We start from the raw sequence: 15,927 nt of genomic DNA, 5'->3' as shown, positions 1-15,927 counted from the left end.
CGGCTAGGAACTCTCCAACCACAAGGGATGAACTCGGGTTTCACCAGTTTCCTCATTTCCCCTCTCCCCAGCCTGTCTCAGTCAAATCCATCAAATTCAGCACCGCCTTCCTAACCTGCAATCTTCTTCCCGACCTCTCCGCCCCCACCCCAGTCTGACCTATCACCCTCACCTTGTCCTCTTTCCACCTATCACATTTCCGACGCCCCTCCCCCACGTCCCTCCTCCCTATCTTTTATCTTAGCCTGCTGGACCAACTTTCCTCCTTCCTGAAGAAGGGCTAATGCCCGAAACGTCGATTCTCCTGTTCCCTAGATGCTGCCTGACCTGCTGCGCTTTTCCAGCAACACATTTCCATCCCTAATCTCTCCCTAGTTACCCTTTTGTCCTTAATGTATTTGTAAAAACTCCTTGGATTCTCCTTAATTCTATTTGCCAAAGCTATCTCATGTCCACTTTTTGCCCTCCTGATTTCTCTCTTAAGTATACTCCTACTTCCTTTATACTCTTCCAAGGATTCACTCGATCTATCCTGTCTATACCTTACATATGCTTCCTTCTTTTCTTTAACCAAACCATCAATTTCTTTAGTCATCCAGCATTCCCTATACCTATCAGCCTTTCCTTTCACCCTAACAGGAATATACTTTCTCTGGATTCTCGTTATCTCGTTTCGGAAGGCTTCCCATTTTCCAGCCGTCCTTTTACCTGCGAAAATCTGCCCCCAGTCAGCTTTCGCAAGTTCTTGCCTAATACCATCAAAATTGGCCTTTCTCCAACTTAGAACTTCAACTTTTAGGTCTGGTCTATCCTTTTCCATCATTATTTTGAATCTAATAGAATTATGGTCACTAGCCCCAAAGTGCTCCCCCACTAACACCTCACTCACCTGCCCTGCCTTATTTCCCAAGAATAGGTCAAGTTTTGCACCTTCTCTAGTAGGTACATCCACATACTGAATCAGAAAATTGTCTTGTGCACACTTAACAAATTCCCCTCTATCTAAACCCTTAACACTATGGCAGTCCCAGTCTATGTTTGGAAAGTTAAAATTCCCTACCATAGCCACCCTATTATCCTTACAGATAGCTGAGATCTCCTTACAAGTTTGTTTCTCAATTTCCCTCTGACCATTAGGGGGTCCATAATGCAATCCCAATAAGGTTATCATCCCTTTCTTATTTCTCAGTTCCACCCAAATAACTTCCCTGGATGTATTTCCGGGAATATCCTCCCTCAGCACAGCTGTAATGCCACCTCCCCTCCTCTCTTGCCTCCCTTTCTACTCTTCCTGTAGCATTTATATCCTGGCACATTAAACTGCCAGTCCTGCCCAACCCTGAGCTATGTTTCTGTAACTGCTTGGTATCCCAGTCCCATGTTCCTAACCATGCCCTGAGCTCATCTGCCTTCCCTGTTAGGCCCCTTACATTGAAATAAATGCAGTTTAATTTATTAGTCCTACCTTGTCCCTGCCTGCCCTGACTGTTTGACTCACTTCTGTTCTTAACTGTACCAATCTCAGATTGATCTCTTTCCTCAGTATCTCCCTGGGTCCCACCACCCCACCTTATTAGTTTAAATCCTCCCAAGTAGCTCCACCAAATTTTCCTGCCAGTATATTAGTCCCCTTCCAATTTAAGTGCAATCCGTCCTTCTTGTACAGGTCACTTCTACCACAAAAGAGATTCCAATGACCAAAAATGTGAATCCTTCTCTCACACACCAGCTTCTCAGCCATGCATTCATCTGCTCTATCCTCCTATTCCTGCCCTCACTAGCTCGTAGCACTGGGAGTAATCCAGATATCACTACTCTTGAGGACCTCCTTTCTAAATTTCTGCCTCGCTCTCTGTAATTTCCCTTCAGAATCTCAACCTTTTCCCTTCCTATGTCATTGGTTCCAATGTGGACAATGACCTCTTGCTGGCCCATCTCCCCCTTGAGAATATTCTGCACCCTCTCTGAGACATCCTTGAACCAGGGAAGCAACACACCATTCTGCTTTTTCACTGCTGGCCACAGAAACGTCTGTCTGTACCTCGAACTAGAGAATCCACTAACACAATTGATCTCTTGGAATCCGGCGTACCCCTCGTTGCATTAGAGCCAGTCTCAAAACCAGAAACTTGGCTGTTCGAGCTACGTTCCCCTGAGAATCCATCATCCCCTACATTTTCCAAATAGCATACTTGTTTGAAATGGGTATATCCACAAAAGACTCCTGCACTAGCTGCCTACCTCTCTTACCTTTCCTGGAGTTAACCCATCTATGTGACTGTATCTGAGACTTTCCCCCCTTCCTATAACTGCCATCCATCACATACTGTTGCTGTTGCAAATTCCTCATCGCTTCTAACTGTCTCTCCAACTGATCCATTCGATCTGATAAGATTCGCAAAAGACAAATATTTGGTAGCTGGTGTATTATGTGGGAAAATGTGAGGATTTTCACTTTGGCAGGAGGAATAATGAAGTATGATATTATTTAAATGGAAAAGGACTGCAGAATTCTTCAGTACAGAAGGATCAGAGCATCCTTGTACAGAAATAACTAAAGGTTAGCAAGGGAATGTCAAGGGGTGCTATTTCGACTCTCTCTTATTGGAGATGGTCATTGTCAGGCATTTGTGTGATGCAAAGGTTACTTGCCACTTGTCAGCCCAAGCCTGGATATAGTCCAGGTGTTCTTGTATTTGAACATAGGCTGTTTCAGTCTCTGAGGAATCACAGATTGTGCTAACATTTTGTAATCAGTGGTGAACATCCCCACTTCTGACCTTATGATAAAGGGAAGGTCATTGATGAAGACGGTTGGACCTAGGACACTGCCCTGAGGAACCCATGCAGAGATGTCCTGGAGCTGAGATGACCTCCACTAACCATAACTATCTTATGTGCCAGGCATTACTCCAACAACAGCTCCAACAACTGGTTGTTACTCCAACAACTGGATGGCAGTTAGGGGCAGCACGGTGGCACAGTGGTTAGCACTGCTGCCTCACAGTGCCAGAGACCCGGGTTCAATTCCTGCCTCAGGCAACTGACTGTGTGGAGTTTGCACGTTCTCCCCGTGTCTGCGTGGGTTTCCTCCGGGTGCTCCGGTTTCCTCCCACAGTCCAAAGATGTGCAGGTCAGGTGAATTGGCCATGCTAAATTGCCTGTCGTGTTAGGTAAGGGGTAAATGTAGGGGTATGGGTGGGTTGCGCTTCGGCGGGTCGGTGTGGACTTGTTGGGCCAAAGGGCCTGTTTCCACACTGTAAGTAATCTAATCTAAACAGAGAATTTGATCTGACACCCAATTATTCTTGTTTTGCTAGGACTCCTTGAAGCCACATGTTGAATGCAACCTTGATGTCAAGGGCTGTCACTCTCACCTCACCTCACCTCTGGAATTCAGCTCTTTCGCCCATATCTAAAACAAGACTGTAATGAGATTAGATTACTTACAGGCCCTTCGGCTCAAGTCCACACCGACCCGCCAAAGCGCAACCCACCCAGACCCATTCCCCTATGTTTACCCCTTCACCTAACGCTACGGGCAATTTAGCATGACCAATTCACCTAACCTGCACATTTTTGGAATGTGGGAGGAAACCGGAGCACCCAGAGGAAACCCATGCAGACACGGGGAGAATGTGCAAACTCCACACAGTCAGTCGCCTGAGGCTAGAATTGAACCCAGGTCTCTGGCGCTGTGAGGCAGCAGTGCTAACCACTATGCCACTGTGCCGCCCACGATCAGGAGTTCAGTGGCCCTCAGGAACCGAAACTGGGTGTCACTGGGGAGTCTATTGCTGAGCAGGTGCTGCTTGGTATCACCTTCCATCATTTTGTTTAAGGATCAAGAATAGTATTGTGGGGTGGTAATTGGCCGGGTTGGATTTGTGCTGCTTTTTATGTGCAGGACAAATCTGGGCAATTTTCCATATTGATACCAATGTTGTGTCTATACTGGAAGAGTTTGGATAAGGGCGCAGCAGGTTTGAGAGGCCACATCTTCAGTAATATTGCCAGAACCCACAGCCTTTGCAGTATCCAACTTTTTTTTTAATGTGACAGGGAGTGAATCAAATTGGCTGAAGACTGGCATCTGTGATGCCGCAATTCTGGAGGAGGCTGACATGGATCATCCACTCGACAATTCTGCCTGAAAATTGCTCCGAATCCTTCAGCCTTACCTTTTGCACTGATGTTCTGGGCTCTTCCATCATTGAAAATGGGGATTTTGTTGAGCTTCCTCCTTGTGAGTTGTTTAATTGTCTCCGCCCATTTAAAACTGGATGTGGCAGGACTGCGAAGCTTAGATCTGATCAGTTGATTGTGGGATCGTTTAACTCTGTCTATCCTATGTTGCTTATGCTGTTCAGTCTAAAAGACATCAGTGAGCTGGATTTCTTTTCTGACAATGAATTCACAGTTATCAGAAGATTCTTAATTCCAGACTTTTTTATCGAATTCAAATTACACCATCTGCATTTGCAGAATTTGAACCGAGGTCCCCAGAACATGAACTGTGTTTCTGGATTGATAATCTCGTGACAATAATCCCATGGTGGCACTGTGGTATTGTCCCTGTCTCCGTAGCCAGAGACAATCCTTCTGTATCTACGTTGTCCTGTTCTTTAAGGATGTTATAATTTCTATGACTTTGTCTCTTATTCTTCGAAACAGAATCCCTGCAGTGTGGAAGCAGGCCATTTGGCCCACACTGACCCTCCAATTAGCATTCCACCCAGACCCCATACCTTGCATTTCCCATAGTTAATCCGCCTGTTCATCTTTGGACTATGGGATGAAGCCAGAGCACCTGAAGGAAATCCATGCAGACACGTGGAGAATGTACAAACTCCACACAGTTACCTGAGGGTAGAATTGAACCTAGGTCCCTGGCACAGTGAGCAGCACTATACCACCCAACTCCAGAGAATACAGGGCAAAAGTGAGGACTGTAGATGCTGGAAACCAGAGTTTAGATCAGAGTAGTGCTGGAAAAGCACAGCAGGTCAGGCAGCGTCCGAGGAGCAGGAAAATCGACACTTCGGGCAAAAGCCCTTCATCCTGATTTTGCCCGAAACGTCGATTTTCCTGCTCCTTGGATGCTGCCTGACCTGCTGTGCTTTTCCAGCACCACTCTAATCTAAACTCCAGAGAATACAGACCCAGCTTCCTCAAAATCTCCTTCCAGCTAGTGTGTGCAGTTCCCACCTCTTCCCTTTCTCATAGCTCATTTTGAGTTCAGCTCTTCAAACTTTCTAGTGGACGATAAAAGGATATCGTTGGTTGCGTTTGATGAATTAGAAACAGTCTTTTTCATTAACTAATTAGCTTTTACTTATCATTCATATGTGAATCTAACTAGACCATCACTCGCGTTTACGGATGGTCAGTAGCAGAGATGGGATTGGAGGAAAGAAAGAAGTAAGATAGAAAGACAAGCACTTGGGTAACACTTATATTTTGGGTTATATTTTAGTGTACTAGAAGAGAGATTATATGAAAAATTCTGTGATGTGTTAGATGATGTTTTCCAGTTAAATATTAAATATTACTTACCTTAAAAGTATTATTTATAATTCTAAATTCCTGGCTTAATTAGCCTAATGTTTTCTGACTGATTTGTTTTAATGTTAGTTCCCTGTTTACCATTATTTTTCTTCAGATCTTTGAGCCCTTTGAGTTATGTCAGGGTGTAATAGTGCTTATGTTGTTGAATTAACACCCTGGGAATGTGAATTCAGAATCCCTCCACAGCAGCTGGGTAAATTTAACTCAAATTAATTAAATAATTTAGGAATAGTGCGGTGAAGAAGGCATATGGCGTACTGGCTTTTATTTGTAGAGGAATTGAGTTCCAGAGCCCTGAGGTCATGTTGCAGTTGTATAAGACTCTGGTGCGGCCGCATCTGGAGTATTGTGTGCAGTTTTGGTCGCCATACTATAGGAAGGATGTGGAGGCACTGGAACGGGTGCAGAGGAGGTTTACCAGGATGTTGCCTGGAATGGTAGAAAGACCGTATGAGGAAAGGCTGAGGCACGACAGATTTTAGGGGTAGATTCTTTACTCAGCAAGTCGTGTGTTCATGGAATGCTTTGCCAGTAGCAGTGGTGGACTCTCCCTCTTTATGGGCATTTAAACGGGCATTGGATAGGCATATGGCGGATAGTGGGCTAGTGTAGGTTAGGTGGGCTTGGATCGGCACAACATCGAGGGCCAAAGGGCCTGTACTGCACTGTATTTTTCTGTGTTCTATGTTCTATGTTCTAATTAAAAACGAACATAATGCTGATTATGAAACTAGCAGATTACCATTAAACATTCTATTGGCTAATGCTGTTCGGAAATAAATGTCCACAGTTTTGACCCGATCAGGTCTGTATTGGGATATTGAGTTCAATTCTGGTCTCTCTGCTACAGGAAAGAGGTTGTTAAATTTGAAAAAGTGCAGAAAAGATTACCAGGATGTTTATAGAGTTGGAGGGTTTGAGCGATAGGGAGTGGCTGAATAAATGGGGCAACTTTTCCTGGACCACTGGATGCAGAGGTTTATAAGGTTATAAAATCATGAGGGCTATGGATAGGGTGAATAGCCAAGGTCGTTTTCCCAGGGTATGGGAGTCCAAAACAAGAGAGCAAAGGTTCAAGGTGAGAGGGGAGAGATACAAAGGGGACCTAAGGGGCAACTTTTTCATGCAGAGTTGTGCATGTATGAAATAAGCTGCCAGAGAAGGTGGTGGTGGAGACCAGTACAATTACAACATTTAAAAGGTATCTGGATGGGTATGAATAGGAAGGGTTTAGAGGGATAAGGGCCAAGTGCTGGCAAATTGGACTGGATTAATTAAGGATATCTGGTCGGCATGGACAAGTTGGACTGAAGGGTCTGTTTCTGTGTTATATGACTCTATGATTCTATGATGTGAGTCTAACCCTGCAGCAGTGTGGCTGACTTTTAAAACTTCCTTCTGAAATTATCCAGGAAGCTATTGAGTTATATTCAAGTAGGTCGCTCCCATTAACCTCTCAAGGATAACGAGGGATAGACAATTGTACCCTTTTCCTGTAATGGATTAAATAAAACCCAGAAAATAATTTATCTCACCTGCCTATTACTGCCTTATCCCCACCCTCCAAGTCTTTGAATAGTTACTTTCCATTCTAATTCTATTTTAAAGAAAGATGCATTGGATATTGTTTCAAATGGTGAGAATCTAGAAACTGTGAAGTAGCAAAGCAATTTGTCAATGAGTATAAAACATTAATATCAACTGGACAAACCACACAAAAAATCAAAAGGGCTAATGAAATATTCACTTAAATCTCAAGGAGTCTTGAATAAAGTAGGATGGAAATGTTACTTCATTTGCATTTTGCTTGGGTCAGACTTATTTGTGTTCAGCTTTAGACAATGCACCTGAGAGAAAATATAATTGCCTTCGCGAGGCTGCAATAGTGACACTCGGGCCTGGGGGTCAGTTAGTTTAGTTGGCTGGATGGCTGGTTTGTGATGCAGAATGACGTCAACCAAATGGGTTTAATTCCTGTTCCAGCTGAGGTTACCAAGAAGTCCCAACCTTCTCAACTTTGCCTGAGGTGTGGTGACCCTCAGGTTAAATTCACCATTAGTCATCTCTCTCGAATGAGAGAGCAGTCCTATCGGACTATGGCAACTTTACCTTCTGGGGCTTACAAGGTTAAATTAGGAGAAAGGTTTGCATAGATTAACACTCTGACTGGTACTTTCAGTGCAAGAGATTGCTTGATTTGATGGAGGTACTTAAAATGTTAAAAGTATTTGATAAGATAGGTACCGAAAGACCCTTGCTTTTGGCTGGGAACCAAGAATAAAAGGGAACTAATCTTCAGGAGTGAAATCAGATAGCACATTTTCATTCAATAGTATTCTATGCCAAAAGCCACTGGATGCTGGGACAGTTGATAATTTCAATTTGCAAGAGACTTTTTTCTTAGCTAAAATTACTTGAGGATATGGATCGAAGATAGGAAAATGGAATTGAGATAAGACCTAACAGGATAGTGGGGTGGGGTCAGGGAAAGTACTCTGAGGTTCAGTGGTTTAGCGGTTTCAGATGAATGAAGATTGATCATGCTCAGGATAAATCTACAGTTCACCAGCAGTTGAAGGCAGTGCAGATAAGGCTGTTCTCCTGGATGACAGATTATTGACAACCTCCAGTTTTTCATCCTGTGAGTATAGTCACACACACACTGGGACACTATGATGATCAGCTACTGGAGCCCACCAGTAGTGATAGATTTCAAGGGTTCAGACCCTCTGTGCAGATCCTCCCCTATACCTTTATTAACTGCAGAGAGAGGGAGATATGGGGAATGGAATAACTGGTTTACGATGTCCAGGTGACCGTTAGCGCACTCTTACTAGACTTGGGGTGGAGTGAGTGAACATTAAAACAAGAGCCTTGTGAGAAAGCAGCATTGTCATAGTGAAAGGTCCTCCATAATTTTTAATCTGAATACCCTGTTCCTCTGCTGTCTGGATGCACACGCGCACAAGATTGTGGCCAGCTCTTGTAATGTATTTGGTATTCATGTCTACTGTCACCAACAGACAATCAATAAACTTAGTCTAGCTGTGACTTTCCTTACTGAAAGAAAACCCTATTCCCACACCCACCAAACACTGTCAGCATACCCCATCCCAGTCTCACCTCTAGTTTTTAGAGACAGAATATACCCAAAAGAATAGTTCTTTTTATTTTTATTCAGGATGGGGCCCTTTCTTTGGATGATGGATTGGCTCTGTGAATAAGGACTGCAAGGGCAGCATGAACTCTGAATCAGCATAAATCGCCAGATGGTGCTGGAAAAATCAGTTGGTGACTGAAACCAAATGAATGTCCCATTCTCCCATCTCACACCCTTCCTTTGAGTGAACAAAGCATGCAAGTGAAATTTGCTCCCACATTTTTAAAAACTCATTTCATATCGTGCTACAGTTTGCTTCCAAACACTTCCCAAGTGCGTACACAGCTACACTCAATGGTGTAAGTCATGGCATATATGCATTGTGTACAATGCAGAACCATAAAGCTTTACAACATGAAAACAAAATCACTCTGTTTTTATTGGGGAAAGTTGCTGCAGTTTAGGTCATCAGTTTACTTTTTGCTGCAGTTCCTGGGGACTCTTTAAAAAAAACTCTATAAATAAACTTTCTTTTTGCCTTTCAGCTGCTTTGTTTGTTGAGCGTTCTGCCCTGATCTGCAATTCACCAACTGGCAGAATTGTCAATAAACAGTCTGCACAAGGCAAAATCATTCAGATCATCTCAGTAATGGGCCTGTACACTCTGAGGCAGCTGCAGTAATTAATCCCATACACATTTTACTTTTTGCTCAAATATTTTTCCTCTTCCTTTTTAAATGCTGTCTGTGGGTAATGAACATACATTATTGAGTGGCTAGAGCTGAGGACTACACTGAAATTAACGCCCAATATGGAGAGTTTCTCTAAATCTGATATGCAATGGCCTAGTTTATTTATGCTGAATCAGAACCTGCAGTGTGTGTCTGCGGGTCTCTGTCAGGGCCTGGTGGGTTTAGACTGCGTCAGGGTCCTATGTGTTTAAGCCGTGTAAAGGCATGGTATATTTAGGCTTTATATCAAGGCACTTATGCACTTAGGCTGTGTCAGGGCCTGGTGGGTTTAGGCTGCGTCAGGGTCCTATGTGTTTAAGCCGTGTAAAGGCATGGTATATTTAGGCTTTATATCAAGGCCCTTATGCATTTAGGCTGCGTCAGGACCTGGTGCTTTTAAGCTGTGGAAAGGTCTGGTATATTTAAGCTTTACATCAAGGCCTTTATGTATTTAGGCTGTATCAAGGCCTGGTGTGTTTCAGCTATGTCAGGACCTGGTGTTTTTAAGCTGTGGAAAGGCCTGGTATATTTAAGCTTTACATCAAGGCCCGGTGTGTTTCAGCTATGTCAGGACCTGGTTTTTATAAGCTGTGGAAAGGCCTGGTACATTTCAGCTTTACATCAAGGCCCTTATGTATTTAGGCTGTGTCAAAGCCTGATATACTTAGGCTTTATATCAAGGCCTTTCTGCGTTTAGGCTGTGTCAGGACTTGGTGTGTTTAAGCTGTGTCAAGGCCTAGTGTGTTTAGGCTGTGTTAAGGACTGGGTTGTTTGAGTAGACCTGTGAAAGGACCTGGTTTATTTGGGCTAATGCGGGTGTGTGGCATGACCTGTTCTTTATTTGGATTAGGCCAACAAGCTTTTGCTTTAAGAAATGGTAATGTTCCTTGAAATGGCAGAGTTATCCTGTTTGAATGTCAGATTCTATTCATAGTACAAAATAATAGCTGTGAGAATGTGAAATACTAAAAAAAAGTGTTAGAAACACTGAGGAGGGGTGTGGTGATTAGACATCATCTGAGAGGTCAATAATGATCTTTGGTAACAACTCTTTATGTCATTGGGGAATGGATTTTTTTTCCCCTCATTGCTTTGGACACAGCAATCTGTAATTCTGTTTGTTCAGTGAAAGTGTTTATAACGAATGCTCCCTTTGTCAATACCTCATGCCAAATTGTTGCTGCCCTTTGGCAGAAATATGAAACGTGATATTTTTTTTTAAAAAGCCAGGCTTGCCAGCTCAGCTATCCCTCAGTAATCATTCCAATTAGATCACTTTCACTGTCTGCATCGAACTCGATTTATTGCACCGGCTGCGTTTCGCGAATCGCTCGTTTGCAAAAATGAGAACAAAAGACCTAAAACCTCCCTTTGACACACACACAGCATTCAGTGTTGACTGGTGGAGGTTAGAAGTGGGTAGATCTCACCCAGTCTCGTTGTCGGGGGCAACAGAATCGCTTTTTAAAACAGATAAATAACAAAAAGGTGTGATTCCTTTCTCTTCCTCCCCGCGCCCTTCTCCGACCTCGTGCAGTAGGCACTAGCTAAATGCAAGCCTCAACAAGCCACCCCCCACCCTCTGTAAACAGCTCCGGGCTCGCCCGATCCTCCACTCCGCTGAAACACGATCGCTGTCAGGCACTTTACCGAACCGTTTTAGGCAACGAGGGAGACCATACAGTGACCTGGGCCCAGCAACACGCACGCTGTCCCCAGGCGAGCCAGGAATCTGAGGGGGTTTCACTTTCATCTCCCGCAGCCTCCAACAAGTCCCACCGGCTCTCACGGAGATAGAGAAAATAAAAAATAAATAAACCCCCCTCCCTCCCCCAGGACTAGCCAGAAATCTCAGAGCTGCTGAATTAAGGACGACTTGTCCTCTGCTGACAGCCCCGGGATAAGTCAAACCTTCCCATTCAAGGCACAGTTACTTTGCAGAATTCATTTTAGGCTGAGGTTAACCTGGTTTTCCAATCACCCTGGTGAAAAATACTGCACAGGCTGACACATTCCCAAATCACACAAAGGATCTCTCCCTTGTTTTGACGGTGTGCAGGCAGAGGGAGGATATTTCAGCCTGCGCTACAGTATTCCAAATAGGAGCGTTTACCTCGCCAGCACGTTTCTTAGAACCAAAAGGATTATTGCAATCTCGCTATCTAACATTTACAGGGCGAGAAGAGATAAGCGCTAAAACATACGTGTGTACACACTGATGAAAAAAAATTGCAAATCCTGCAATACTCACACGACTAATCTAGAGATGATCCATGAGACCATGGCGGTTGGAAGGGGCTTGTTTGTCTGAGAAACGAGGGAGGAGTTTACACTCTAACGAAACCAGCGTTAGACCATTCGCCTGTTTCGTCAGAGCGACTGTCAAGTCCAAGTGTTGAGAGAAAGGGTAAATAAAAGAAGGAGCGATGCTCGCTGTCTCAGGTTACCTATCCCCGTGCACAGGGCAATGAGGGAGAGAACGGTTCCCCTTCGTGTGTCACAGTCAGGGGTCACTCTGTCTGGTCACTGAACAGACTCCCTGTGGCCCTGGTGCATACCCGTCGAGGATCCCTGTCAGAGGGGAATGAACTGATACATATTCCACCCTAGGCACATCCAGCGGGATTAAGATGGAACAAATCATGAAGTGATTGACACTACAAGCAATATTATTGTGCTCCTCCCTGTGTATGACATCTAGTCTATTTAAGTTTCCCAGAGGACTGCAGTTGGAGTCCATGGTACTTGCCTCCAGAGCTCATTATTTACAGTTTAGTCTACACACACATTTTCTCAAGATCCTGTTAGAGTTTCTACTGCCTTACACCTCCCTCTACATAATTACACCATTACATCATTATGGTACATGCTGATGACAGTACTCTTATGTATCTCAATCTAGTAGTCATAGAGTCATGTAGAATATAAATATGCCCTTCGGCCCATCATGTCTTTGCCAAACAACAAACACTGAACTGCACTAATCCCATTCACTTGCATGTGGCTCATAGTCTATTATGCCCTGGTATTTCAAGTACTCATCCAGATGCTTCTTCAATGTTGCAAGATTAACTGACTCAACACTTTTTCAGGAACAACAGATACATTCCCTATTTCTACCACCCAGAAAAATCATTTCCTCAGATCCCTTCTAACCCACTTGCTCCTCACCTTAAACCTATGCCTGCTGGTCATAGACATGTTGGCCGTGAGGAAGAGATTCTCAAAATCTACTCTGTCTAGCCCTGGCATACCTCAATCAGAGCCAAAGAGTATGGTGCTGGAAAAGCACAGCCAGTCAGGCAGCTTCTGAGGAGCAGGAAAATCAACATTTCAAGCAGAAGCTCTTTATCAGGAATGAGAGGGTGACCCAAGGGAGCTGAGAGATAAATGGGAGGGGTTGGGGCTGGGGGAAAGTAGCTGAGAGTGCAATAGGTAGATGAAGGTCAGGGTGAAGGTGATAGATTGGAGAGGAGGGTGGAGCAGATATGTGGAAAGCAAGATGGGCAGGTAGGACAGGTCAAGAGGGTAGTGCTGAGTTGAAAGTTTGGATCTGGGATAAGGTGGGGGAGAAGGGAAATGAGGAAACTGGTGAAATTCACATTGATCCTGTGTGGTTGGAGGGTCACAACGAGGAAGATGAGACGTTCATCCTCCAGGCGTCGGGTGGTAAGGATTTGGCGATGGAGGACGCCCAGGACTTGCATACCCTTGGGGGAGTGGGAGGGAAGCGTTAAAGTGTTCGGCCATGGGGGGGTGGGTTTGTTTCGTGCATGTGTCCAGGAAATGTTCTCTGAAGCGTTCCACAAGTAGGCATCCTGTCTCCCCAGTGTAGAGGAGACCACATCAGGAACAACAGATACAGTAGATGACGTGTGTGAAAGTGCAGTTAAATCTCTAATGGATGTGGAAGGATCCTCTGGGGCCTTGGACAGAGGTAAGCAGGGAAGTGTGGATGCAGATTTTCAATCAGCTTCTGCTCTTCACCACCACTCAGCCTCTTGTACTCCATGGAAAACAGACACAGCCTATCCAGTCTCTCCTCCGAACTGAGACTTACTATTGCAGGCATCATTCTGGTGAATCACCTCTCTCCAGTACAATTAGGTCTGTCCAATAGTGTGGTAAGCAGAACTGCACACTGAGGCCTGATCAATGTTTTATAAAGCTGTAACAAGAATTCCTGGCTCCTAAATTCCATGCCCTGGCTAATGAAGATAAGGATCCCATCTACCACCCTGTCCACCCGTGCTGACACCTTCAGGGGTCTATAAAGTTGTACACCTTTTGATTGTCAGTGCTCCCTAGGGGCCTACCATTCATTCCGTATACTCTTCCCTTAACAGACCTGACAAAATACATCACCTCGGAGATAGTGAGGACTGCAGATGCTGAAAAGTCAGCATCGATAAAGTGTGGGGCTGGAAAGAGCACAGCAGGTCAAGCAGCATCAGAGGAGCAGGAGAGTCAACACTTCAGGTCAGGAGCCTTTGTCAGGACTGACCATCGACTCTCCTGCTCCTTTGATGCTGCCTGACCTGCTGTGCTTTTTCCAGCTCCACACTTTATGAAAAATGCACTTATCAGGATTAAATACCATCTACCATTGCTTTGCCCAACCTACCAGCTGATCATTGCAAAACTGTAGCCTGAGACCAGTATTCTACTGTTACTCTACATCAGGGAAGGCAAGTGATGAGCATGACACAACAAATCTGCAGAGGAACATAGGTTTGGTTAAGTGAGGGGACAAAAACATGGCAGGTGGAATATAACATGGGGAAAGGTTATGTATTTTGGCAAGAAGAATAGAGGAGCTGAATATTATTTAAATGGAGAAAGACTGTTGAAAGATGCAACACAGGGGGCTTTGGGAACCATCATCCATGAATCACAAAAAACTAGCATCCAAGTTCAGTGAGTAATTGGCCTTTATGTCAATGCAAATGGAGTATAAAAATAGCGAGGTCTTGCTAAAACTGTTCAAATACTAATCAGACAACAGCTGGAATACTGTAAACAGTTTTTGGTGTTGGTATGTTCGGAAAGATATACTGACATTGGCAGCAGTCCAGAGAAAGTTCACTGGGTTGATACCAGGTATGGAAGGATGTCTTTGAGGAGAGGTCAAGTAGTTTGGGCTTGTACTCATTGGAGTTTAGAATATTGAGAGGAGACCTTATTGAAATATTCAAAATTGATAGGGTGTGTGACAAGGTAGATGCAGAGAGTTTGTTTCCCCTTGTTGAAGATACTAGAACTAGAGGGTATAATCTCAGAGCAGCTGGTCATCATTTACAACAGAGATGAAGAGGAACTTCTTTCTCTCAGCAGGTCATGAATCTATGGAATTCTTTAATACAGAGGGCTATCCAGAGTCGATTGTTCCGTATACTTAAGGCTAAGATTCTTATGTGGAAGGTCTTTTTCCTCTTGTGGGAGATTCTAGGACTAGAGGCATAATTTCAGAGTAGGAGTTTTCCCATTCAAGACATAGATGGGAGAAAAAAAGTTCTCTCAGAGGTGGTGCATCTATGGAATACTTCACTGCAGAGGGCTGTTGAAGTTGAGTCATAAAATATGTTCAAGACTGAGATAGAATGATTTTTAATCAGTAAGGGAATCAAGAATGATGGGGATAAGGCTGAGGATTATTAGATCAGCCACGATCTCGCTCAGTAGCAGAGCAGACTTGATAGACCAATTGACCGACTTCTATTCCTATGTCATATGAATTACTCCATCCAATGCAATAGATGAACCACAGCAATGTGGAAGTATTGCTCAGTACAGACATAATGATGGAATAACCTTTTTCTGTGTCGTCTTTTTCCATCATATACTGGAACAAATGGACTGGATTGTCTGCCTCCCAATAGATTATTTCAGTTTGATATATCAGGGATGAGTTAAGGCACAGTAGAGGGAGAAATCAGTGAGACATAAGACAACTTTACACTTGGTCTCAGAAATATTTTGCTAGTTGGTGCCCTATATCTTTGCTTTCATTCAAGAAGTCCTTAGCTGGGCAGAAATCATATCACCTCAAAAGTAAGAGGAATATTAGAACAGTTATAGCATGAAAGGAGGCAATTTGACCCATCATCCCTGGCCTGAACTTAGATTAGGTTAATTACTTACAGTGTGGAAACAGGCCCTTCAGCCCAACAAGTCCACACCGACCCGTCGAAGCACAATCCACCCAGACCCAGACCCCTACATTTACCCCTTCACCTAACACTACAGGCAATTTAGCATGGCCGATTCACCTAACCTGCACATTTTTGGACTGTGGGAGGAAACCCACGCAGACACAGGGAGAATGTACAAACTTCACACAGACAGTCGCCTGAGGTGGGAAATGAACAATTCATTTGAAGGAGCAATTCATCTTGTGCCATTCCTTTGTCTTTTCCATAATAATTCAATTCCCTTCTGAAAACCTCAACTGTCCACCACATTCTCAGGCAGTGCATTCCAGATCCTCACTACTCCCTGTGAGAAATAAGAACATAGTAACAGGAATGA

At 44.0% G+C, this 15,927-nt stretch overlaps 1 protein-coding gene across 4 annotated transcripts in view; it reads right to left on the bottom strand.

Moving 5' to 3' along the window:
* LOC122557233 (receptor expression-enhancing protein 1-like) overlaps positions 1-12,016 on the bottom strand; it is a 78,866-nt gene extending 66,850 nt beyond the window's left edge. The window contains exon 1 of one of the 4 annotated variants that reach the window (XM_043704993.1): positions 11,651-12,016. In XM_043704993.1, coding sequence (XP_043560928.1) covers positions 11,651-11,682 — 32 coding nt within the window. In that variant the 5' untranslated portion in view covers positions 11,683-12,016. The remainder of the gene's footprint in view (positions 1-11,650) is intronic. The other 3 variants (XM_043704827.1, XM_043704742.1, XM_043704904.1) reach the window with 3 other exon arrangements.
* Between the last annotated feature and the right edge of the window lie 3,911 nt (positions 12,017-15,927).

Source organism: Chiloscyllium plagiosum, chromosome 1, assembly GCF_004010195.1.
Source record: "Chiloscyllium plagiosum isolate BGI_BamShark_2017 chromosome 1, ASM401019v2, whole genome shotgun sequence".
Taxonomy (NCBI): domain Eukaryota; kingdom Metazoa; phylum Chordata; class Chondrichthyes; order Orectolobiformes; family Hemiscylliidae; genus Chiloscyllium; species Chiloscyllium plagiosum.
The sequence above is the reverse complement of the archived record's forward strand: the minus strand, read 5'-3'. Positions and strand labels throughout refer to the sequence as shown.